The sequence below is a fragment of the Bos grunniens genome, chromosome 2 (genome assembly GCF_055505025.1).
Source record: "Bos grunniens cultivar Pamir isolate PY7600 chromosome 2, Bosgru_T2T1.0, whole genome shotgun sequence".
In the NCBI taxonomy this organism is placed as follows: Eukaryota; Metazoa; Chordata; class Mammalia; order Artiodactyla; family Bovidae; genus Bos; species Bos grunniens.
Genome location: NC_141166.1, coordinates 107,554,908 through 107,581,510, shown reverse-complemented (window position 1 = coordinate 107,581,510; position 26,603 = coordinate 107,554,908). Strand labels below are relative to the sequence as shown.

Sequence of the window (26,603 nt, the reverse complement as noted above, 5' to 3'; positions counted from 1 at the left end):
GCCATGTCTTTATGAAATCTGGATCATCTCTTATTTTTAATGATTATCTACTTTGGAACTGCACTTGCTAGTTAAAAGACAGTATAATCTCTTCACACTGGGAGAGGACTTATTAGTAACATTCATATTGAAACTGGAATAATTTCTTTGGAAGAATTTATAGTTTTTAATTTCTACATTTGGAAAAGCATCTCTCAGTATAAAATGATGAATGGGCAAGATTTCATTAGATATACTCGGTTGAGGCAACTCTGAGCAATATGCCAAAAAACTCCAGGGAGAACACTGGCAAATACATCACTACAGAGATGGTGTTTGTAGTAAACTGATTTTAACTTTGCAGTTACTTTTTCCTTTCAAACATTAAAAACCATTTAATATAGGTTTATTTTTGCTTATACAGCATCTATACCCTAACCACCACTCTGAAGTTATTATTAGTGGCATTACAAGAAAATAGGATCTGTGCTTTTTAGCAGCACGTTCTTCCTTCAGTTCCACCCCGTCATTTTCTCTGAAGTGATAGGAATGCTACCTATATTTTTTTTCTTTCAGCAGCAAAGAATTTCAGCTGCTGAACACCCTTAGGGCCCAAAGCATTGTTTTTATTCACCGATTAAGAATAAGAAAGAAAATATGATGATTCAGCACAACTGTATCTATGAACACTTCGCTTCGAGTACTAGAAAACATTTCACTTAGGTATATGTGCTATAGACTTCTGGTTACCTTTCTTTAAAAAAGAAAGAGAAAAACGGATTTTTCTAGTTGGTTCATTGTTGTATATGCGTATGTATGTGTGTAGAGCAGTATATTTTTATTATGTATTCTCAGTTCTGCATCTGCTGAATTTATTTTCTCCTGTTTTATGTTGAAATCTTCAAATATTATGCAAAAAGGGAATTTAGATATTAGCATAAATATAAAGCTGCTTTCTAGCCAAAAATATCTTTCAATGCCATGTGGTGTATACTTACAGGATCCTAGTACCTGAGAGCTTTATATGCTCAGCACTATACTTCTGATGTACAACTGCAAGAAGATGCAGAATACAGTTTTTTACTTATCTCTTTGGCTGAAATACTTCATAATTTAAAAGAGAAAGTAATAATTGATTATTACTTAACATTCTCTAGAACAGAAAAAAAACATGAAAAAAAAATAAGCCAAAGTACATTATGAGAAGCTTCCTGAGCTGGCAATGGCAGTGGGATTGGGTGTAGGTTAGCAGTCATGAGGTAGACTCTACCAAGAGAATCTATGCAATGCAGAGATGGGAATTCTCTCTGATATTAGCTGCATATTCTAGGTCACTGTTAATAACACAGGGCAAAATGGAATAAATATGAATCAGGAAGGAAATGTATCCTTTGATAGGCTGGTAGATATAACCTGATATCAAAGTAACCTCAGAGTTCAGAAATAAAAAAGGCTATAAAACAAGCATTAATTCCTTTATGTCCATTTCTTGCACAATTTCACTATAGATATGTCATCCATAGGGCATCGAGAATAATAACATAGGGTGTCCAACCCAGAGAAGCTGGCACGCAACCACTGAAAAGATTGCTTTGGCTGGGATGACCATATGCAAGGGACAAGTGACATCAGGTTATCAAAGACCTGCTGTCAAATAAACAGAAGGTGTGCAGCTATAGGCAGCGCAGGCTGAAGAATTCCTATAAGGTTAGGTTGAAGCTGAGTCCTATGGTTGAAATGCTACAGCACCTGACCTGGAAAGTAGAGCTTAAAAGAGCCAGCTCATTTTCACGAGGGCCTTCCAAACACCTATTCCCACGGCACTTAGTAAACACACCCAACATACTCCACACTCTGTTAAAAACAATGGAGGGAAGGAAAAGGAAGAAAAGATATGTTTTTGCCTTATGATCCAGGTGGATATTCAAATAGAATAATAATATAATTTACCACCCAAACTGGGACAAAGGAAAGGATTCTATTAATAACTGTGTTGGGGCAATACATGTAAACCAGGACCGTTCCTACATGGCAGGACATATGTTGCCATATAGATCAAACAAGTAAAATCCAGTCTGCAATGACAAAACATCTGGGGAACTGAACATGAAACGGTACAGAGTAAAATTAAATGTAAAATAAGACTAAAAGAGCATCCTGTCATAAATAAAGAAAACACACTTATGCCTCAAAGTTGGAAACACCCAAGAATAGTGAAAAATTAAAGTCATTTTAGCATTAGTGGGCGCAAGCAAGACATAATAGACAAAAAGCCAAACCATTCACTATATATTGATTAAAAAGTCTAAAGTTCAAAATACTGAGAACTCCAAATGCTGGCGATATATGGGCTTTAGTTAATAATGTATCAATAATCGCTCATCAATTTTAATAAACGTACCACACTAATGCAAGATGTTCATAATAGAGGAAAACTGGGGGTTAGAGGGAGAGGAGATATGGGAATTTTTTTCTCTAAACTTTCTTTTCTATAAAAATAAAGTCTATTATTTAAGAAAGTGAATATCAATATTTGGAATATTATCATGACCTGGAGGTGGCAGGAAATCAAAGAACCCTACTACAGGCATAAAGGGGCCCAAGGCAGCACCACAAGACAGGTGCTTGCATGGAATGAAGAGCTGGAAGAAAGGAAATAGATTATTTTTTAAAAGTTTTGTTAAATAAGACAATCCATCCAGGCATGACTGAGAAGATTCTTTTGGGTCCTATATAGGCTTATAATTAGTCCTAATATCATGCTCAGCATTCATGATAAATAAATTACTGTAAGCAGATTCATGTTGGACTGGCTTCTCCTTCCCTTGGGATTGCTCCTTGGACAGGCTCCAAAAATACAGTGTGTTGAGAATCCAGGGGAAAGATCAAAAAGAAAACGTTAGACAAAGTTCACCTGAGGCATTAGTATGAAGTAGAAATGCAGAGATATAGACTGGAATACACCAGAAGAACTCTAGAACACATACACCACTAGGAACATCTTTAATGGGGAAGTTGAAATTCTCTATGGGAGAACTAGAGTCCAATAGAACTTTCAGAGGTGATGAGACTCCTTTACATACATGATGTCCAATACAGCAAACATTAGTCACATGTAGTCATTGAGAACTTGCAATATGGCTAGAGTGACTAAGGAAATAAATAAGTCATGTCCCCGTGGACTATACAGTCCATGGAATTCTCCAGGCCAGAATACTGGAGTGGGTATCCTTTTTCTTCTCCAGGGGATCTTTCCAACCCAAGGATCCAACCCAGGTCTCCCACATTGCCTGTGGATTCTTTACCAGCTGAGCCACAAAGGAAGCCCCCAAGAATACTGGAGTGGGTAGCCTATTTTTCTCCAGCAGATCTTTCCGACCCAGGAATCGAACTGGGGTCTTCTGCATTGTAGGTGGATTCTTTACCAACTGAGCTATGAGGGAAGCCCTAATCTAATTTTAATTAATTGCAATTAAATTAACCACAGGTGGCTAGTGACTTTGACAATGCAATACAGTTAAATAGAATGCATACAGATGGCACATGTGAGTATATGATATGGCACACAAGTCCATGGCTGTGGGAATTAGAGCTATGATTGTATCACTGAGATCAAGCCTGGACAAAAAAAGATTTGGTCTAGAAGGATTAAGATACTAGACATGAAGGTATGTAATGAAATAGGTAACAAGTGACAAAGGCCAGGTGATAAATGAAAAGTAGAAAGAGACATTGAGAAATGTGGAGTTGAAGGCGAATAAGCAGGATAAATTAAACTATCAGAGAGAACTCTTGGTCACTGGACACTGGTGTTGTCACTGAAAACAAATGGACTTTGGGTAAGAAGTTGATTTACATGGAGAATAATGAGCTCAGAGTGAGGCATTCTGAGGTAGCTGAGGAATATTCAGAATGACTTAAAAATATGGGGAGAGAACTTAGGTAACAAGGTAGGAGTGAGATAAATATGTCAGCATTATTTACATAGGGTAAGAAATTGAAATCACAGAAAGAGAAGAATGAATCTGAGTGACTATCCACAGTAAGTAATTCAGAAAATTAAAAAGAAGCACCAAAACTGGAAAAAGCAGACTATATTCCTGTTCATTAAATTTTAAAAATTTTATCTGTCTTGACCTACTGTCTTCCTCCCCTCTGGTTGCCCTCTCCAGCAGCTTTTAGGCTTCTAAAATTCTTACAGTTAGACTTTTCCCCTAGATTTTGGCTTTATTTATCTGAGAATTTGCCTTATAATGAATATTAAATAAACTTCAAAGATTTTTTTCTTAAAATAATCTCTCAGAAGGGAACCCTCATACACTGTTGGTGGGAGTTAAACTGGTACAATCATTTAAAAAGATACATGGACCTCAATGTTCATAGCAACATTATTTACAATTGCCAAGACATGAAAGCAATCTAAGTATCTATCTATCAACAGATGAATGGATAAAGAAGACATATATGTATTATGCTGGGTGAAATAAATCAGAAAAAGAAAAATGCTGCATGATATAACTTCTATGTGAAATCTCAAAAATAAAACTAGTGGAATATGACAAAAAGGAAAAAAAAATCTCTCTTTTCCTTCAAATATCTCTAAATACCTTTCTCTGTGTCAAGTTACACTAAATTCATCTCTGCTTCTATTCGCAGCCCCTGAAAGAGAAAGAAGTCAAATAAAATGCTTGTTCTTCCTGCCAAATAAGCTACTGTTGATTGCTTTCACATCTTTATTAAGCTCCTTGTTAGTGTGTAAGTTATTTTGCACAGGGTTTCTTGTTCATTAGACTAGAAAATTTTAGCTTGCTCTAAACTCTACTAGCCAAATAAGCATAATACAAAAACTAGCCTTTAAGAATAAAGCCTCTGGACTCAGCCTGTTTGTGCAATTCCTTTTTCAACCATTTCTACACAGAAGGACCTTAGAACAAAATGTCTTATTTTTACTAAGCCTCTATTTTCTCATTCACATAATGATAGTGTTGTATAAGCTTAATCTATAGGGTAGCTATGAAAATTAAAAAAAGAAAATATATTTCAAGTGCTTAGTATATTCCTGGCACACAATGAATGGTTACTGACTTTTTAACTGCATTTATTCACTTTCAACTTTCGATTCAAAATACAAAGTTTATTTATGCTATCAAAGGAAAGTGATATTATTTTATGTACCTCTAAGAAAAGAGGAAAATTCTGGCAAACTATAAAATGCCATTGACTACCAGAAGCAGTCAATTTCAAAGGTTTAACATGTGAAGAAATATGTGTCTTAGAATTGAGTATGTCTAGTGGCATGACTGAGCGACTTCACTTTCACTTTTCCCTTTCATGCATTGGAGAAGGAAATGGCAACCGACTCCAGTGTTCTTGCCTGGAGAATCCCAGGGACGGGGGAGCCTGGTGGGCTGCTGTGTATGGGGTCGCACAGAGTCGGACACGACTGAAGTGACTTAGCAGCAGCAGTGGCATTTGTGGCTTTCAAAGTTTAGCAGTTGCTGTGATTTCTACGACTGACTAGGATCCATTTATACCAAAAACACAGCTGTAAGAGCCTGTATGAAAATGGACAATATGAATCCAGAGACTATCCATAGGGTTCTAGATTTAGATAGATGTGGGTTCAAACCCCTGCTCTATTAACTTACCAATGGTTTATGTACCTTTCCATAAGTTATTTAACTTGTCTACCCTGTAGCTGTAAAATGGGAATAATGATAGCTCTGAATTTCTAAGATGACTCTGAGTATTAAATAGGCAGCAATACCCATGAAGCCTTCAACAAAGTACCTGGGAAATACTCAGTGTTTAAAGAATTAGTACTTGCTAGCCATTAGCAGCCAGAAAAGGCAATGGCACCCCATTCCAGTACTCTTGCCTGGAAAACTACATGGACGGAGAAGCCTGGTGGGTTGCAGTCCATGGGGTCGCTAAGTCGGACACAACTAAGCAACCTCACTTTCACTTTTCACTTTCATGCATTGGAGAAGGAAATGGCAACCCACTCCAGTGTTCTTGCCTGGAGAATCCCAGGGACGGGGGAGCCTGGTGGGCTGCAGTCTATGAGGTCGCACAGAGTCGGACACACCTGAAGCGACTTAGCAGCAGTGGCAGCAGCAGCCATTAGCAGCAGCACAGTGCCTTATCCTCCAGGGTCTAGGGGCAGACCAATGTTGGGATGAGGGGAGGAATTCAGGGATAACCTCAAATATTTGTGGGACCTGCAAAAAAGACTATGCCTATAAATCAAAGAGAACTTTAAACATATCTCAGAAAAAACATACTTGCTGGTTCTGGAAAAATAAGTCATTTTTAGAGACACTGACACAACGTCCTACAGTCTCTCAATTTTACTTTTAAACATAAAATACTTTTTAAAAGCCAATGTATTTGTGTGTGTGTGTGTGTGTGTGTGTGTGGTTTGGGGTGAGGCTGGGGGAAAAAGAAAATTTGTCTGTGGAAGTTGGTTTTTTTTTTTTTTTTTTTTATACCTTGAATTTCCTTTCCTATGAGAATTTCAATCATATTTCAAAACAAGGAAAAATTGCTCCTAACACTCAAAAACAAAGGTAAATGGGAAAAAGATTAAATTACAAAATCATTATGAGCAGAAATGGATATATTTTATATCATCTTTATCATTAATAAAAGATTCTGACATCTAATCAAGGTTGAAATCAGAACAGTCTGATTAATTTAAATGTATGCTCCTGACATGGCTCCACAAAAGGTACTGAAGGGAGAAATGCATACATTATGATGCATTAGCATGCTTTAGAGTGATTTGTCTCATGGTACCCAATAAATGACTTTACATTGACATAAAAACAAGTTAGTGTACTATTAAGTACCATAAATCATCATATTTGGTAGTGGGAGTAGATGAGAAACATTAATGGAGCTTGAATTTGTTTCAGGTGTTTGAAACTCAATGCATTCACTCACTGCTACACATTAAACAGATAAAGAAATATCTTTCCAAGTAGGAAAACGGGTTAACCATTTGTTTGCCACACACAATATAGTGAGTGCTAAACAGCTGCTAAAATAAGGGCACAGTTTAGTGTCTAAAGGCTGGCTGGTGTCCAGGAAAAGAATACCAGGATGACTATACCTGTTGTAATAGCCACATTCATTCTGAACTGTCACTGCCTCCAGTGCTCTCTATGCTAAATATATTTAATTTCAAACCTGTCCAAAAATTCCAGACTTCTAAGTTCAGATAAAGGACTTCATTTGAGGAATAAAAAGAACAACTACATAAAGAAGGCTTTACTATAACAACACTCAGGCTTGGTACTCAGCAAGAAGAAGTAAACAAGGAGCCTAAGAAGTTAAGAAAGTTTGCATCAGAGGGGCTAGTTCCAAAGAGATGGCAGAAATTATAGGAGCATCTATCAAAAGACAATGTATTATAACTACCAAAAATAGGGTGAGGACTTTGGAGGGGCTGACAATGTATTTGAGAGATTGAAGTTTGCTGTCCAAGCAGCATCAGAAGGGCAATAGAGAGTTATAGTTCATGGAATTTGAGTCTGAGACCAGAGGTAATTTGAGTTTCTTGAATTTGAGCCAATGACTTAGGATTGTAATCAACAAAGAACCAATGGCTTAAATAACAGTAACAACTGCTACAACTACGAACAAGAAAAAAAAAGACAAGCAATTTACTTCTGAAAATGTAGTAAAACTCAGTGAGTGGAACTAGGGTATAAATTTAAAGCTGATCTAACTGAAGAGCTGGGGCTTCCCTGGTGGCTCAGTGGTAAAGAACCCATCTGCCAAGCAGGAGACACAGGTTTGACCCGTGGGTTGGGAAGATACCCTGGAGAAGGAAATGGCAACCCACTTCAGTATTCTTGCCTGGGAAATGCCATGAATAGAGAAGTCTGGCAGGCTACAGTCCATGGGGTTAGAAAAGAGTTGGACACGACTTAGCAACCAAATAACAATAAACTGTAGAGCTGTCCATTTATTCAACTTCTGAACTACTGACTAGGCTCCTTAAATTTCCTTGCTAAAAAACAATTAATTGCAGAGAACCTGAAATTATATGCAGAGGTTAAACGGCTGAAACTTCCAAAAGTTTAGAAATATAGGAGTAGGGAGCTAGGAATCACATTCTACAAAGGGATATAAAAATAATAATTTGGTGAGGTATGGAAAAATCAGAATAAAAGGGACCATAATCCTTCATTCCACAGTGCTAAAGTCTCAAGATTGATCATAAATATTTAAATTTTTATTTTGAAATAATATTACTTATTGAACAGTTGCAAGAAAAATATGGAGATTCCCATATACCATTTGTTCAGCTTTCTCTAATCTTAAAATTTTATTTAGTCATAGTATGATTGTGAAACCAAAAAATATTTAGACCTTATTAGAATTTCACCAACTTTCCCATTAATGCTCTCTTTTCTGGCCCAAGATTCAACAGACAATCCCATCCTCAATTTAGTTATCATGTCTCTAGTCTCCAGTCTGGGGCAGTTTTTTAGTATTTGTCCAAAATGACCCTACCAGTTTTGAAGAGTAATGGCCAGCTGCTTTATAACGTTCCTGTATATGTGGGTTTAAATGATGATCCTCATGATTAAACTGAGATTATGTATTTTGGTAAGAATACCACAAGGGTGGTGTTTTGTCCATTCAGGGGATGCATGATATCAGTATATTTTACTACTGGTGATATTAACTTTGATTTAGCTTTTTTTTTCTCCTGAGCTTCTCCACAATAAATAGAAATTTATCTGTCAGAGTGTTTTGGAAGGTATTCCTGTGTTGTTAGAGAGAAAGAGAGGCAATGCCCTGAGGCTGTTCTTCAGGGCAAACCCTCCAGGAACAGACATCACTGGTCTCCTGTGACAAATTCTAAACACACTGCAGATGCTGAGAGGAATAACTGGCCCCAAGGATAAGGAGTGGAATGATGCATTCAGGTTGCTGTAGACTTGGACCATAATAGACATCAGGTTGGGGCCCCAGGGTTCCGTGTTTAAAGCCCCAGTTGCTACCCTGGGGTCTTTCTTTTCCTGGAAAGCTATAGATTTTGAGCCCACACATATGCAGTTCACTGCTCTGTTTTAGCTTAGGGTAATCTCTCCTCTACACAGACTTTGGGCCACATCCAGTTTTTCGATATCTGGTTGGAAGCCTGGGATGAGACGCCATGGCAATACAACTCTGACTGAGGGACTGGGCTTAGTGATGATAAAGCCTGGGGTTTTGCTTGATAAATAGCTTGAGCCAGACTTTTCACCTCATCTGAAAAGAGGCACCCAAATGCCTTGTGGACCAGCTGTCTGTCAGGCACAGTCCAGCACTCTGCTTTGTGCTTTGAGATGCCAGATCAAGTGTGCATCCATTAACTCAGTTCTGATGAAATTGCTTTGGCATAAGTCTCTAGAGGTGGCCAGATGTGGGCTAGGGCAAAGGAGAAGGCAAGGATGAGATGGTTTTCAAATTGCTGATTAAGAAACTGGACTGTCATTTTCAAGGCCTTTGGTGGAGTTAAGGGCCCTGAATAAAAAACAAAATTCTATTTAATTCTCCCTTCCGAGGTAATGTTTTCTTTATTTTTCCTCTTAGCTTATCCTGATGGTGAGGTAAAATAACCTGCTAGCATATGAAAAGCAGGCATGGGAGGACAGGAAAGAGGAAAAAGAATCATGTATGAGACTCAAAGAATTAATTTAATCAGTAAATAGATATGTTGACTAAGCATCTGGGGAAGACAGAGTGGGTGAAAGAAGGTGGGTTTGCAGTAGAGGCAGCAGAGCTGGTATCAATATTCTTATAACACAAGGGTGAAAACCTTCACTAGCCTTTCAAGTAAAATATCAAAGAATGCCAATCCACGAACCGACAGCAGTTTTCCCAGCTGAAGGTGAGTCAATATTGCTTAACATTTTTCTGTGGTTACTGGCACTACGTTCTCTACAGTCATATTGGGACTGCATATGTCACTGCAATACCCAAATGAGACAAGATGGCAGTTTCCTCAGAAAGTCTTTAAGAGCATGCAGATGAGTTCATGCTCAAGTTGGGAACGTTATCATCAGATCACAGAACTATTTTTCCTTCAGCTAACATAAAACACTGGGCAGGAGGCAGCAAAATAACAAAGATATAAATGGAGAAAGAACAATCAAAGAACACTAACAATAATTGAAAAGCAAATTATATCACTAAGAAAGCGGCATAAAATGAAGCAAACCATCACAGCCCATCCTTGTGGTACCTTTGAAGTCGAAGTTTAATTTATTCTCTTTCTGTGTGTGAATACAATAAACACTTTCATACAATGTAAATCTCATCTTTTTTTGGATTTGGATTTGACTAAGTGCCAGTTACTTCTGTTAATCAGGACAATGAAGGTGCAAACATATCTCTGTCTAGGGCCTTAATAAAACTTTGAAAACTGTAGTTTAACAAACTGTCTTTTCATCTCAAAATGGGATTATAACTCATGGTGGAAAATTTCATTAGCATTTGCTCTACTTGGTGAGAGTGTGGGCTTCTGCCTTTATAGATGAGAAAACATAAGCTCATTGAGATTAAATATTTTCCCCCAAGGACATCTACTGAGTTATACAAATGATACTGGAGAAGAGAAAATAGAAGAAAAATTCATTCAGTTCTAGTTTAGTACTATTTCTTAAATTTCATTTGGTGCTACCTCTTAAATACCTCTTCCACTTCAGGTGTTATATAACTTTATCTTCACAAAAATCCTGTGCTATATTAATATACTCATTTTATAGGTGTGGAAATTAAGGATTAATGAGGTGAAATAATTCATTTAAGTTCACTCACTGAGAAAGTAGCTGAGCAAAGGTTTCCAACTGATCCTTTGTCACCAAATATTATGCTCTTATATTCTATGCTGAAATGAAAATTACAATTCTGTCTAACATATCCTCTAACAAAAATAAAGGAGTCATCTTTCTCATTATTTACTTCAGCTCTCCAAAATCTACTTGCTCACTTTCAGGCAAAGAAAAAAATATTTTCTTTCTTCAAAGATCCTTAAAACTTTTCCTATAGGGGAAGTACTTGAGAGTTTGGTGAACAAATTTTTCAGCAATGATTTTCAAGACTGTAATAACCTCCATCTCTTTAAATGCGTTTATAAAATACGTCATGCTTGACAGAAATTATCTCAGAAACACTGATGTAATGGAGGGTGGGAGATAGAGAATCAGAGGCTCTGACCGGGCAACTGCCTGTGAAGAGTAGTGCTTCCTGCTCCTTGAGATTAGAGATAAATTAATCCCTGAGTCCCTAGGTGCCCAAGTATAGGAAAAAATGTAAGTGTGTGTAGCTAATGAAGTGATTTTGTAGTGGAAGCAAATTGGAAGCCATGATTCACCTGTGCCTTTAAAAGTTTGATTTTATCCAGAACTAAAATGTAGGAGATGAAAAATTGGTCATTAAATGAAAAACCAGAGGCTTTGATTATTGGAAGGAATGAAAATAATATTCTGGAAACTAGCCCATATTTAATTGTTTATATCCTATTCAATCACTGATGCACACATAGGTCCACAGTCTGTTAGCCTGTGTCTTCATGTCCTTCTTTGAGCCTCCAATCATACAATCAGATCAGATCAGATCAGTCGCTCAGTCATGTCCGACTCTTTGCGACCCCATGAATTGCAGCACACCAGGCCTCCCTGTCCATCACCAGCTCCCGGAGTACACCGAGAATCACAACCATCGAGTCAGTGATGCCATCCAGCCACATACAATAGATGGAATCAGTGCATTCTGAGGCCACACAACTAGCTACAATAGGGTGACTGCGCCTCCTGAGATTGATCGAGTTCAGCTCAGGCCTGAATGCTCTGTGTCAATCTATAGCCTAAGTAAATGACAGAAACAGTTTCTGTTGGAGTGTTGGGTAAATTAAACGGATTGCGCAAGTGAGTGGGGTTTATGGCAAAGATCATACCTGTGCAATGAAAACAAGTAAATCATTAAGTAATCCAGTGTGAAAATAAAATCATTTAATATTTGGAATCTAAAGATATGAATGGAATAGATGAAAATTTAATTATTAATTGAATCAAGAAACCCTTTATTCACACTAGGATCATAGGGAAGGCTGAAGTGATCCTTCAGCGGCCCTTGCTTAGTGGTCTCACTGTTCTAGTGCTATGGATACCAACCGAGGACTGGGAAAAAAGACTAAAGAACTTGAACAAGCTTGCTTTGCTCCAAATTAGTCTAAACACTGCTGCTATTCAAAATCTAATACCCAGAGTTGTTTGTGTTGTTCAGTCGCTAAGTTGTGTCTGATTCTTTGCAGCCCCATGGACTGCAATACTCCAAGCTTCCCTGTCCTTCACCATCTCCTGGAATTTTGCTCAAGCTCATGGTCCATTGAGTCAGTGATGCCATCCAACTATCTCATCCTCTGTTGTACCCTTCTCTTCCTGCCTTCAATATTTTCCAGCATCAGGGTCTTTTCCAATAAGTTGGCTCTTCGCATCAGGTGGCCAATCCAGAGTTAAGTTTAAAATTGCATGAATATTCCACCTAAATATATATTTACTCATACAAGAAACATGATTTGAACCAAGTGTATCTCACAATGCTTTGTGTTTACTCGTTCTTTATAATATTCTTCCTTTTCTTTTTCTTTTGTTATTATTCCTTTGCCAAACTTCCTCTCCTAATAAATTCACCCTTTTAGGTGACTATGTGTTGCATATCAAACACAGATCATCCAAACCTAAATTTATTAATGTTTCTTGGTTACCTAAAGTTACAAACACGCATATCAACTACATATAGAAAAGAGTCAAAAACATGATTTTAAAATATGGGAATACGTTCATCAGGGAAGAGCAGAGGAAAACTCCAAAATCATATACTACCTACCATTTTTTAACAGATTTTGAAAAGTCTACAATATAACTGTATTAGTCTCTGTATAGCTGCTGAAACAAATTACCATAAGCTTAGTGGCTTAAAACAACACAAATTTATGACCTTATAGTATTGGGGATCAAAGTCCGAAGTTAGTTTCACTGGTCTAAAGTCAAGATGTCTTTAGGAAACCATGCCTTCTGGATGCTGTGGGCAGGGGATGGGGTGGAGGCGGGGGGCCTGGTTTCCTCGCCTCTGTTTCCAGAGGCTGCCCACATTCCTTGGGTCATGGCCCTGTACCATTCCCATCTCTGGTTCTGTCATCATATCTTCTTTGATTATCTCTGACTCTGACATTCCTGCCTTCTTTTTACAAACACCCTGTTTTCACCTGGTATACTTCAGGAAAACTTTTCCATCTCAAGATCCTTAACCACATTTAAATGTCCCCTTTGCCTTATTAGTAACATATTCACAAGTTCTGGGGATCAGGATGTGGACATCTTTGGGAGGCTATTATTCTGCCTCTGTTTTATCATCAGTGTAGTCAATTAATTGAATCTAAGAGAAGAATAAGAAAAGAGCTTTGTCCACAAATAGCTAAAATTATGTATCCTTTGTGTAAAGTCCTCTTCCTGATTTTGCATTTATTCATGATACATTAAACCATTTTGATTCTTGAATGTGTTTAGAAACTTGCTTGTGGTAGATTGTTTATAGAGTAGCTCCAATTATTCATCTCCTTGACTGTTTACCCTTGCAAATCAGTTCAGTGCAGTTCAGTCACTCAGTTGTGTCCGACTCTTTGCAACCCCATGGACTGCAGTATCCCAGGTCTCCCTGTCCATCACCAACTCCCAGAGTTAACTCAAACTCATGTCCATTGAGTCGGTGATGCCATCCAGCCATCTCATCCTCTGTCATCCCCTTCTCCTCCTGCCCTCAATCTTTCCCATCATCAGGGTCTTTTCAAATGAGTCAGTTATTCACATCAGGTAGCCAAAGTAATGGAATTTCAGTTTCAGCATCAGTCCTTCCAATGAATATTCAGGACTGATTTCCTTTAGGATGGACTGGTTGGATCTCCTTGCAGTCCAAGGGACTCTCAAGAATCTTCCCCAACATCACAGTTCAAAAGCATCAATTCTTCGGCACTCAGCTTTCTTTATAAACCAACTCTCACATCCATACATGACTACTGGAAGAACCATAGCCTTGACTAGACAGACCTTTTTTGGTAAAGTAATGTCTCTGCTTTTTAACATGCCATCTAGGTTGGTCATAACTTTTCTTCTAAGGACTAAATGTCTTTTAATTTCATGGCTGCAGTCACCATCTGCAGTGATTTTAGAGTCCCTCAAAATAGTCTGTCACTGTTTTCACTGTTTCCCCATCTATTTGCCTTCAAGTGATGGGGCCAGATGCCATGATCTTAGTTTTCTAAATGTTGAGCTTTAAGCCAACTTTTTCACTCTCCTCTTTCACTTTCATCAAGAGGCTCTTTAGTTCTTCTTTGCTTTCTGCCATGAGGGTGGTATCATCTGCATATCTGAGGTTATTAATATTTCTCTCCTGGAAATCTTGATTCCAGCTTGTTCTTCATCCAGCCCAGTGTTTCTCAAGATGTACTCTGCATATAAGTTAAATAAGCAGGGTGACAATACACAGCCTTGACGTACTCCTTTTCCTATTTGGAACCAGTCTGTTGTTCCATGTCCAGTTCTAGCTCTTGCTTCCTGACCTGTGTACAGATTTCTCAAGAGGCAGGTCAGGTGGTCTGGTATTTCCATCCTTTAATAATTTTCTATAGTTTTTGGTGATCCACACAGTCGAAGGCTTTGGCATAGTCAATAAAGCAGAAATAGATGTTTTTCTGAAACTCTCTTGCTTTTTTGATAATTCAACAGATGTTGGCAATTTGATCTCTTGTTCCACTGCCTTTTCTAAAATCAGCTTGTACATCTGTAAGTTCACTGTTCATGTACTGTTCAAGTCTGGCTTGGAGAATTTTGAGCATTACCTTACTAACGTGTGAAATGAGTACAATTGTGTGGTAGTTTGAGCATTCTTTGGCATTGCCTTTCTTCGGGACTGGAATGAAAACTGACCTTTTCCAGTCCTGTGGCCACTGCTGAATTTTCCAAATTTGCTGGCATATTGAGTGCAGCACTTTAACAGCATCATCTTTTAAGATTTGAAATAGCTCAACTGGAATTCTGTCACCTCCACTAGCTTTGTTTGTAGTGATGCTTCCTAAGGCCCACTTGACTTGGCATTCCAGGATGTGAGTGATCATATCATTGTGATTATCTGTGTCATGAAGATCTTTGCAAATGTGAGTCTGCAATTCCTCCCATCAAGAGGTGAAGTACATCTTAGCACATTATAATCTGGCTTATTTTGTGATGATTTTCACCAATACAATATGGAGACGAGATGGGCAAGCTCTGAGAGGAGACCTCCAGAGCCCTCAGGAAGTTCTACTGTCTTTCTTGATACTTCTATGACCTGAGCATAAATCTGGGCAACCCACTGGAGGAGGAAAGACCACATGGGGCAGAACAGAGTTGTCCTAGCCTTGGAACCATCCCAGAGTAGCCAGACTCCTGCTCACTTGGCAACTGACCATAGATATATGTGCAAAGCCAGAAAACACTAGATAAACTTCCCAGCTCACTAGAGAATTGTAAGCAATCACAGATGTATATTGCTTAAAGATTCTAATTTCAAGGTGGTTTGTTATGCAGCAAATGCTAATGGATACATCGCATGACATAATAACAATTTCTTATTGTTACAAGTGGATATGGCATTTTCTCTGAAATTTATAATCTTAGATTCTTATAAGTTCTTAAAAACTCTATTAAAATCATGTTCCATTTCATTTATTTGGGATAATGCCTGTTTGAATTTATGTCTTTGAATTATTGTCTGCCTCATGAGCATAAAAATCCTCAGTGCAAAAGTTCATTCTATGTTCCTTTTATAAGGAGTTTACAGTTGATAATAATAGGCTGTGTCTCTTTTGAAGTTACAAAGTGCCAGCAGGTAAATTATTTTAAGATTTTCTTATTAAGTTTCTATTACAATTATATTAGGGTAAATTGTTTTAACAAAATCTCTGAAATACAGTGACTACTTTTAGGGGTTAAGATCATCTCTATTTTATGAGCTTATATTCTTATAGAAACAATACTGGCTCATATAATTCCTTTTACCCATTAACAAATATTTTCTAAACTATCTGTTAATGGACACTTTTTAATAAAGACATGTTTCTCCTATGTTGACTTTAAATGTTTTAAACAAATATATTTGTGTGCATATCTGTAAATATGTGTACATATATATAAAAGATTCCATGCCTTTAAAAAGTTTACAAACTTACACTGAACCTCAATAATTTTATGAAATTTTTCTTAACAAGTGCCTATTGCTGAAGAGTTCCCCTCTACAACAAAACGAAAATGCAGTTCTTGTTTATTATTGTTGAGATGAATTCCTATTGTAATAACCTTTTTTTATCTGAAATTATTTTTTTGTCTTTACTTTATTTTTTTTTTAATTTTATTTTATTTTTAAACTTTACAATATTGTATTAGTTTTGCCAAATATCGAAATGAATCCACCACGGGTATACCTGCGTTCCCCATCCTGAACCCTCCTCCCTCCTCCCTCCCCTACCCTCCCTCTGGGTCGTCCCAGTGCACCAGCCCCAAGCATCCAGTACCGTGCATCGAACCTGGACTGGCGACTCGTTTCATACATGATATTATACATGTTTCAATGCTATTCTCCCAAATCTCCCCACCCTCTCCCTCTCCCACAGAGTCCATAAGACTGATCTATACATCGGTGTCTCTTTTGCTGTCTCGTACACAGGGTTATTGTTAGCATCTTTCTAAATTCCATATATATGCGTTAGTATACTGTATTGGTGTTTTTCTTTCTGGCTTACTTCACTCTGTATAATAGGTTCCAGTTTCATCCATCTCATTAGAACTGATTCAAATATATTCTTTTTAATGGCTGAGTAATACTCCATTGTGTATATGTACCACAGCTTTCTTATCCATTCATCTGCTGATGGGCATCTAGGTTGCTTCCATGTCCTGGCTATTATAAACAGTGCTGCGATGAACATTGGGGTACACGTGTCTCTTTCCCTTCTGGTTTCCTCAGTGTGTATGCCCAGCAGTGGGATTGCTGGATCATAAGGCAGTTCTATTTCCAGTTTTTTAAGGAATCTCCACACTGTTCTCCATAGGGGCTGTACTAGTTTGCATTCCCACCAACAGTGTAAGAGGGTTCCCTTTTCTCCACACCCTCTCCAGCATTTATTGATTGTAGACTCTTGGATCGCAGCCATTCTGACTGGCGTGAAATGGTACCTCATAGTGGTTTTGATTTGCATTTCTCTGATAATGAGTGATGTTGAGCATCTTTTCATGTGTTTGTTAGCCATCTGTATGTCTTCTTTGGAGAAATGTCTATTTAATTCTTTGGCCCATTTTTTGATTGGGTCATTTATTTTTTCTGGAGTTGAGCTGTAGGAGTTGCTTGTATATTTTTGAGATTAGTTGTTTGTCCATTGTTTCATTTGCTATTATTTTCTCCCATTCTGAAGGCTGCCTTTTCACCTTCTAATAGTTTCCTTTGTTGTGCAGAAGCTTTTAAGTTTAATTAGGTCCCATTTGTTTATTTTTGCTTTTATTTCCAGTATTCTGGGAGGTGGGTCATAGAGGATCCTGCTGTGATGTATGTCGGAGAGTGTTTTGCCTATGTTCTCCTCTAGGAGTTTTATAGTTTCTGGTCTTACGTTGAGATCTTTAATCCATTTTGAGTTTATTTTTGTGTAAGGTGTTAGAAAGTGTTCTAGTTTCATTCTTTTACAAGTGGTTGAACAGTTTTCCCAACACCACTTGTTAAAGAGATTGTCTTTAATCCATCGTATATTCTTGCCTCCTTTGTCAAAGATAAGGTGTCCATATGTGTGTGGATTTATCTCTGGGCTTTCTATTTTGTTCCATTGATCTATATTTCTGTCTTTGTGCCAGTACCATACTGTCTTGATGACTGTGGCTTTGTAGTAGAGCCTGAAGTCAGGTAGGTTGATTCCTCCAGTTCCATTCTTCTTTCTCAAGATCGCTTTGGCTATTCGAGGTTTTTTGTATTTCCATACAAATTGTGAAATTATTTGTTCTAGCTCTGTGAAGAATACCGTTGGTAGCTTGATAGGGATTGCATTGAATCTATAAATTGCTTTGGGTAGTATACTCATTTTCACTATATTGATTCTTCCAATCCATGAACATGGTATATTTCTCCATCTATTAGTGTCCTCTTTGATTTCTTTCACCAGTGTTTTATAGTTTTCTATATATAGGTCTTTAGTTTCTTTAGGCAGATATATTCCTAAGTATTTTATTCTTTCCATTGTAATGGTGAATGGAATTGTTTCCTTAATTTCTCTTTCAGTTTTCTCATTATTAGTGTATAGGAATGCAAGGGATTTCTGTGTGTTGATTTTATATCCTGCAACTTTTCTATAATCATTGATTAGTTCTAGTAATTTTCTGGTGGAGTCTTTAGGGTTTTCTATGTAAAGGATCATGTCATCTGCAAACAGTGAGAGTTTTACTTCTTCTTTTCCAATTTGGATTCCTTTTATTTCTTTTTCTGCTCTGATTGCTGTGGCCAAAACTTCCAAAACTATGTTGAATAGTAATGGTGAAAGTGGGCACCCTTGTCTTGTTCCTGACTTTAGAGGAAATGCTTTCAATTTTTCACCATTGAGGATAATGTTTGCTGTGGGTTTGTCATATATAGCTTTTATTATGTTGAGGTATGTTCCTTCTATTCCTGCTTTCTGGAGAGTTCTTATCATAAATGGATGTTGAATTTTGGCAAAGGCTTTCTCTGTATCTATTGAGATAATCATATGGTTTTTGTTTTTCAATTTGTTAATGTGGTGTATTACATTGATTGATTTGCGGATATTGAAGAATCCTTGCATCCCTGGGATAAAGCCCACTTGGTCATGGTGTATGATCTTTTTAATGTGTTGTTGGATTCTGATTGCTAGAATTTTGTTAAGGATTTTTGCATCTATGTTCATCAGTGATATTGGCCTGTAGTTTTCTTTTTTTGTGGGATCTTTGTCAGGTTTTCGTATTAGGGTGATGGTGGCCTCATAGAATGAGTTTGGAAGTTTACCTTCCTCTGCAATTTTTTGGAAGAGTTTGAGCAGGATAGGTGTTAGCTTTTCTCTAAATTTTTGGTAGAATTCAGCTGTGAAGCCGTCTGGACCTGGGCTTTTGTTTGCTGGAAGATTTTTGATTACAGTTTCAATTTCCATGCTTGTGATGGGTCTGTTAAGAGTTTCTATTTCTTCCTGGTCGAGTTTTGGAAAGTTGTACTTTTCTAAGAATTTGTCCATTTCTTCCACGTTGTCCATTTTATTGGCATATAATTGTTGATAGTAGTCTCTTATGATCCTTTGTATTTCTGTGTTGTCTGTTGTGATCTCTCCATTTTCATTTCTAATTTTATTGATTTGATTTTTCTCCCTTTGTTTCTTGATGAGTCTGGCTAATGGTTTGTCAATTTTATTTATCCTTTCAAAGAACCAGCTTTTGGCTTTGTTGATTTTTGCTATGGTCTCTTTTGTTTCTTTTGCATTTATTTCTGCCCTAATTTTTAAGATTTCTTTCCTTCTACTAACCCTGGGGTTCTTCATTTCTTCCTTTTCTAGTTGCTTTAGGTGTAGAGTTGGTTATTTATTTGACTTTTTTCTTGTTTCTTGAGGTATGCCTGTATTGCTATGAACTTTCCCCTTAGGACTGCTTTTAAAGTGTCCCACAGGTTTTGAGTTGTTGTGTTTTCATTTTCATTCGTTTCTATGCAAATTTTGATTTCTTTTTTGATTTCTTCTGTGATTTGTTGGTTATCAGCAGCGTGTTGTTCAGCCTCCATATGTTGGAATTTTTAATAGTTTTTCTCCTGTAATTGAGATCTAATCTTACTGCATTGTGGTCAGAAAAGATGCTTGGAATGATTTCTATTTTTTTGAATTTACCAAGGCTAGCTTTATGGCCCAGGATGTGATCTATCCTGGAGAAGGTTCCATGTGCGCTTGAGAAAAAGGTGAAATTCATTGTTTTGGGGTGAAATGTCCTATAGATATCAATTACGTCTAACTGGTCTATTGTATCGTTTAACGTTTGTGTTTCCTTGTTAATTTTCTGTTTAGTTGATCTATCCATAGGTGTGAGTGGGGTATTAAAGTCTCCCACTATTATTGTGTTATTGTTAATTTCTCCTTTCATACTTGTTAGCATTTGTCTTACATATTGCGGCACTCCCGTGTTGGGTGCATATATATTTATAATTGTTATATCTTCTTCTTGGATTGATCCTTTGATCATTAGGTAGTGACCATCTTTGTCTCTTTTCACAGCCTTTGTTTTAAAGTCTATTTTATCTGATATAAGTATTGCTACTCCTGCTTTCTTTTGGTCCCTATTTGCATGGAAAATCTTTTTCCAGCCCTTCACTTTCAGTCTGTATGTGTCCCCTGTTTTGAGGTGGGTCTCTTGTAGACAACATATGTAGGGGTCTTGTTTTTGTATCCATTCAGCCAGTCTTTGTCTTTTGGTTGGGGCATTCAACCCATTTACATTTAAGGTAATTACTGATAAGTATGATCCCGTTGCCATTTACTTTATTGATTTGGGTTCGAGTGTATACACTGTTTTTGTGTTTCCTGTCTAGAGAATATCCTTTAGTATTTGTTGGAGAGCTGGTTTGGTGGTGCTGAATTCTCTCAGCTTTTGCTTGTCTGAGAAGCTTTTGATTTCTCCTTCATATTTGAATGAGATCCTTGCTGGGTACAATAATCTGGGCTGTAGGTTATTTTCTTTCATCACTTTAAGTATGTCTTGCCATTCCCTCCTGGCTTGAAGAGTTTCTATTGAAAGATCAGCTGTTATCCTAATGGGATTTCCCTTGTGTGTTATTTGTTGTTTTTCCCTTGTTGCTTTTAATATTTGTTCTTTGTGTTTGATCTTTGTTAATTTGATTAATATGTGTCTTGGGGTGTTTCGCCTTGGGTTTATCCTGTTTGGGACTCTCTGGGTTTCTTGGGCTTGGGTGATTATTTCCTTCCCCATTTTAGGGAAGTTTTCGACTATTATCTCCTCAAGTATTTTCTCATGGTCTTTTTGTCTTCTTCTTCTGGGACCCCTATGATTCGAATGTTGTAGCGTTTAATATTGTCCTGGAGGTCTCTGAGATTGTCCTCATTTCTTTTAATTTGTTTTTGTTTTATCCTCTCTGATTCATTTATTTCTACCATTCTATCTTCTAATTCACTAATCCTATCTTCTGCCTCTGTTATTCTACTATTTGTTGCCTCCAGAGTGTTTTTGATCTCATTTATTGCATTATTCATTATATATTGACTCTCTTTTATTTCTTCTAGGTCCTTGTTAAACCTTTCTTGCATCTTCTCAATCTTTGTCTCCAAGCTATTTATCTGTGATTCCATTTTGATTTCAAGATTTTGGATCAATTTCACTATCATTATTCGGAATTCTTTATCAGGTAGATTCCCTATCTCTTCCTCTTTTGTTTGGCTTGGTGGGCTTTTATCCTGTTCCTTTATCTGCTGGGTATTCCTCTGTCTCTTCAACTTGTTTAAATTGCTGAGTTTGGGGTGTCCTTTCTGTAATCTGGCAGTTTGTGGAGTTCTCTTTATTGTGGCGTTTCCTCACTGTGTGTGGGTTTGTACAGGTGGTTTGCCAAGGTTTCTTGGTTAGGGAAGCTTGTGTCAGTGTTCTGGTGAGTGGAGCTGTATTTCTTCTCTCTCCTTTCGAAGACTTGGGTTGCTTTTCTGGGTGCCTGATGTCCTCTGCCGGCTTTCAGAAGTTGTTTTGTGGAATTTACTCAGTGTTTAAATGTTCTTTTGATGAATTTGTGGGGGAGAAAGTGTTCTCCCCGTCCTACTCCTCCGCCATCTTAGCTCCTCCTCCCCTGTCTTTACTTTAAATATCATAAACATTGAATACCTTTCCCCACATCACCAATATCTCAATAGAGGGTCTCCATAAATATAAATGTCAGTTATAAAGTAGTTAGTATATTTTGGATAACTTATGCAAATCATATTATGCCATTAACTTATAATAATAACAAAGTATTGATATAAGAAAGAAGAAAGAGATCTATAGAAACAAAGGGTTAAATGCTAAGTTGTATAAAATTGCTAGCTAAGCTTTTGCATGAAATACATAATTTTAAGTTGAACTAGGACTCTTTTTGCATGCCTAGTAACAGAAAATGATTCATTGGAAGAAAGAAGTTAATTTCTCATTGGATTCTCATTTTTCTTTTCGTTTTTTCCTCCTTGTTTTAGAAGTCATATGGAATTTATATAGAGAGTTCTGCAACCATTACTAACATTCATTCATAAGAACTTATTCTAAAATTCATGTTCATTTCTACAGATGAAAACTTTCTAAACAGACAATCCATGTTTTATACATTTAGGGAAATATCATGTTATGGCATAGTACCTTAGAATAGCTAGAACACAGTATATTAAAGATGTTAATCAAATTTCATTTTTGAAAACCAAGAGATGTTTTCACATCTGATTTTTTTCCATAATTATTTTTATGGGCACCAGATCCAAAAATCACATACCATACCAAATGTGAGTAGTAATCTCATATTTCAACCAGAAACTATTATTAAAGTTTTGTTTTTTAAAAATATTGTATTTAAGCAGCTACATCTGTTCCAGATGAGGATAGGTTCTATTACATAATTTATAAGAATGGTGTTTTCTATCTTTAGCCAATTCTTTAATCAATTATATTGGGTAAATATTCAGAATTATAATACTAAAGTCAACAGAGATGAAACTCTTTTCTGTGACTTTACTTAATTCATTAAGGTAAGAATAAATGACATTGTAAGGATCTATGTTAAGTGTTCCCCAATCCCTAGACATCCAACTGTGTGTGTGTTGTGTGTGTGTTAGTCACTCAGTCACGTCCAAGTCTTTGCGACCCTATGGACTTCAGCCCAACCAGGCTCCTCTGTCCAGGGGATTCTCCAGGCAAGAATACTGGAGTGGGTTGCCATTTCCTTCTCCGGGGCATCTTCCTGACCCAGGGATCAAACCAAAAGAAATTATAAAGCCATAAACAAAAAATTTGCACCTATAGAGTAAAAAGGAGGGAAACAAAGTCCTCACATTAGAGATTGGCAAGTATCAACAGTTTGATTTTTTTTGAGACATTCTCTAGCTTCAACATAACCTCATACATATAACTTTATATCCCTTATTCTCATTAAACCAAGTTGAATTACTTGATATATAATGGTTTCATCATAACCACAATATGTCCCAATAAATACCTGAGAGCAAATATTAGCAAAATAATTTATTTTGAAATTTTTTATATTTCTGTGAAGCCTTCAACAAAGGCTAATTATCCATTAACAAGAATAGGACTGTGCCTCCCTGATAACTGTCACTAAGCTTAAAAAAAAGAAAAAAAAAAAGAAAAAAAAAGAAAAAAAAACAGAGCATGGAGTTTGCTTCCCAATGGAAAACCTGAGATTATTTATTAATTATTTATGAAATTCAACTATAATCTCTTTTATAGGGACTTTATTGAGTGTGATACATTCAAGCAATTTCAGTTTAAGCAGTAGTTGCTTTTAACTGACAAGAGAAATATAAATGCGGTATTTGTTAACAATGCTGCTAATCCTATTTCCTGTATTTGAATAAATGTCCCCTTTAGCTAATAGACATATTTTATAGGTGACATTACAGTACACCATGATCACTGAGACATAATCATCCTTTACCACAAAATAATCCAGACTGTATATAATATCAATAATTCTTACAAGATGCCTGAGAAGTAGCAGATTAAGACACACATTCACAATGTTAAGCTTCACACAGCTAGAAGTAAATGGCAGGTGTCAGGATTAAAATCTAGGTCACAGTTGGTTCCAGAGCCTTCCCTTGTTCCACTTCACCATCATTACTGATAAATCCTGATAAATCCTCATGGAGCTAAATGCAGCATCATTTCTTAGATGTTTGAAGTACAAAGATTGATGAGAAATTGTCCTTACCTCTAAGGAACTTACAACCTAGCTGCAGAAATAAGGCATATACGTAAAGAAACATCTACATTAAGGGCCCATCAGAGCTGTTTTTATGGGAGTGAAAGGAGATCAAGTTCCCAAAGGAACAGACCATAGAGGAAGTCAGTAACAGTGGATGCCACATTTCACACTGTATTACATGGTTGCTTCAGGATATCTGTCTAGAATAGTGGAGAGGGGGAAAAGAAAAAAAACAAAACCATATGCTTAGAAATGGAAGGCTAGGCAAGCTGCCTATCTTGTCTATTATAAATGTGGACTCTCAATCAATGGCTCCTTACCTTCCGGCTGTACTCAGCTGGTCCAGCTTGTCTGTTTCCACTCCGTGGAGCTTCAAACACACTCCTCAGCTCATCAAGGGCAATGGAGAACCGTTCAATCCTGTGCCGACCACTCAGGGAATCCTCCTTCAGCACTTCCAGCTGACCATAGTCCCTAGAGTAATCACTCTTGTCCTCAGGGCACTTCTCTTCAGGCTCTACACTCAATATCTCTTCTCTGACACTTCGGAGCAGACTTGGAGGATCTGGAGTTCCAGGTGTTGATGCTACCTCTCCTTCAGGTTCAAGCAATTTGTTTTCTTGAGGCTGGAAAAGCCTGCAACGACTGCCCCTGGGACTGTACTCGCTTTTCTGGTAATCGCTGGATTCCCATTTCTGCCGCAGGAGGTTCAAAGAGCCCTTCTGCATTGGGAACATGGATGATTCCAGGTTGTCCTGCAATATCAAAAGTCCTTTCATTAAAGATATGTGTGAATAATTTTCTAAACATTGTTTAGGCGTGCCAGATCTTGGATTTGTGTTCCAGTGTAGAAATCCAGCTTTGCTATATAATTTCTGGCTCATGACTTGACCCTTCAAAGTTATGTCAGTTAACTGAGAATTAGATTATGGAGAGGACTGATTTGTACAGCCATGGACAGTTGTGTCCAACTCTTTGCAACTCCATGGACTATAGAGTCCATTGAATTCCATAGAATTCTCCAGGCCATAATACTGGAGTGGGTGGCCTTTCCATTCTCCAGGGGATCTTTCCAACCCAGGGATCCAACCCAGGTCTCCTGCATTGTGGGTGGATTCTTCACCAGCTGAGCCACAAGGGAAGCCCAAGAATACTGGAGTGGGTAGCCTATCCCTTCTCCAGAGAATCTTCCTGACCCAGGAAATGAACCAGGGTCTCCTGCATTGCAGGCGGATTCTTTACCAACTGAGCTATCAGGGAAGCCCTAAGTCATGAACATTTGACTATAAGTGTTGATTTATAGGCAAAACTATAGAATCATACATATATATCAAAACCATATATAGACAAAACTAGGAAAACATTATTTTCTTCCCTTTTTTTTATGTTAAATCAGCCAATAATTACTTACAAAGTAAAATTTAAGCAATATTCTCTCATCATTTAGTATATTCTGTTAGTCATCCAGTCATGTATGTTCTGAGGAAAAAGCAATTTAACAAGTCCAATAGGAATGTCATTCCCAGGCGGTGCTAGGGCTAAAAAAAATCCATATGCCAATTCAGGAGACTCAAGAGACATGGGTTTGATCCCTGGGTGGGAAAGATCCCCTGAAAAAGGAAATGGCAACCCACTCCAGTATTCTTGCCCGGGAAATCCCATGAACAGAGCAGCCTAGCATGCTACAGTCCATGGGGTCACAAAAAGTCAGACACGACTGGGTGATTTAATAACAGGAAAAAAGGGGGGTTATTTTCTGCCTGTAACCATTCAGGACTTCTTTTGTAATTCTTGGTTTCTGCAAATGTATTAACTTAAAAGATTTGGACTAATAGCTAAAAGCTATTACACTTTTGCTATGAGAAAAATACTTTGATAATAATTTATATGTATACCTCATTTTAATTCCAACATTCTCAAAATGACTTAGTTGCTACTATGAATACTATTTCAGGTAAGGAAGTTGAGAATTAATTTGCCTAAGGTTCTGTATGACAGAGCCTGGATTTAAAATACAACTGTGTAACTGCAGAACCTTCCCTTTTAGCCACTGGAGTGTAATGTCTTCTTTGTACTTCAAGTGTCTAATTCATATCTCATTACGAAACTGATTAAATTTTAACTTCGATACAGAGTTTTGTGGTGAGTAGGAAAAAATCAAGCTGTAAAATGTACTTTTACCAGAAACAAATATATATACACACATAAACGAATCATAGGCATCAAAAGCTACACATTAGCATGAATTCTTGTCATAGAAACAGCAACTTTCTGCTGTAACCCAGAGATTCTACACAGTACATTTGGGGCTTCAAAAAATATATTTTGCTCTTAAAGGATGACGCTTTTTCTTAGAAAAGTATTAGCACAGTGGGTATCATAAACAATCTCACTTAGATTAAGTGAGAGTATCTCAAAAGGTCACCTAATAAAATGGCTCCAGACTTCTCTGTCCGCCAACCACACTATAAAAAATGTTTTTATGCACTGGGATTCAGTGCACATATATTAATAAATTTATTTATAGGTATACATACATATATGTATATGAAGTGAACTTGTTTTCATTAAATAATTTTTCACTTTACTATGTG

At 37.2% G+C, this 26,603-nt stretch overlaps 1 protein-coding gene across 2 annotated transcripts in view; it reads right to left on the bottom strand.

Annotated features, from left to right (window-relative positions):
* XIRP2 (xin actin binding repeat containing 2) overlaps positions 1–26,603 on the bottom strand; it is a 693,360-nt gene that overhangs the window by 324,163 nt on the left and 342,594 nt on the right. For both annotated transcript variants that reach the window (XM_086355933.1, XM_086355934.1), the window contains exon 3: positions 24,330–24,764. In XM_086355933.1, coding sequence (XP_086212059.1) covers positions 24,330–24,764 — 435 coding nt within the window. The remainder of the gene's footprint in view (positions 1–24,329; positions 24,765–26,603) is intronic.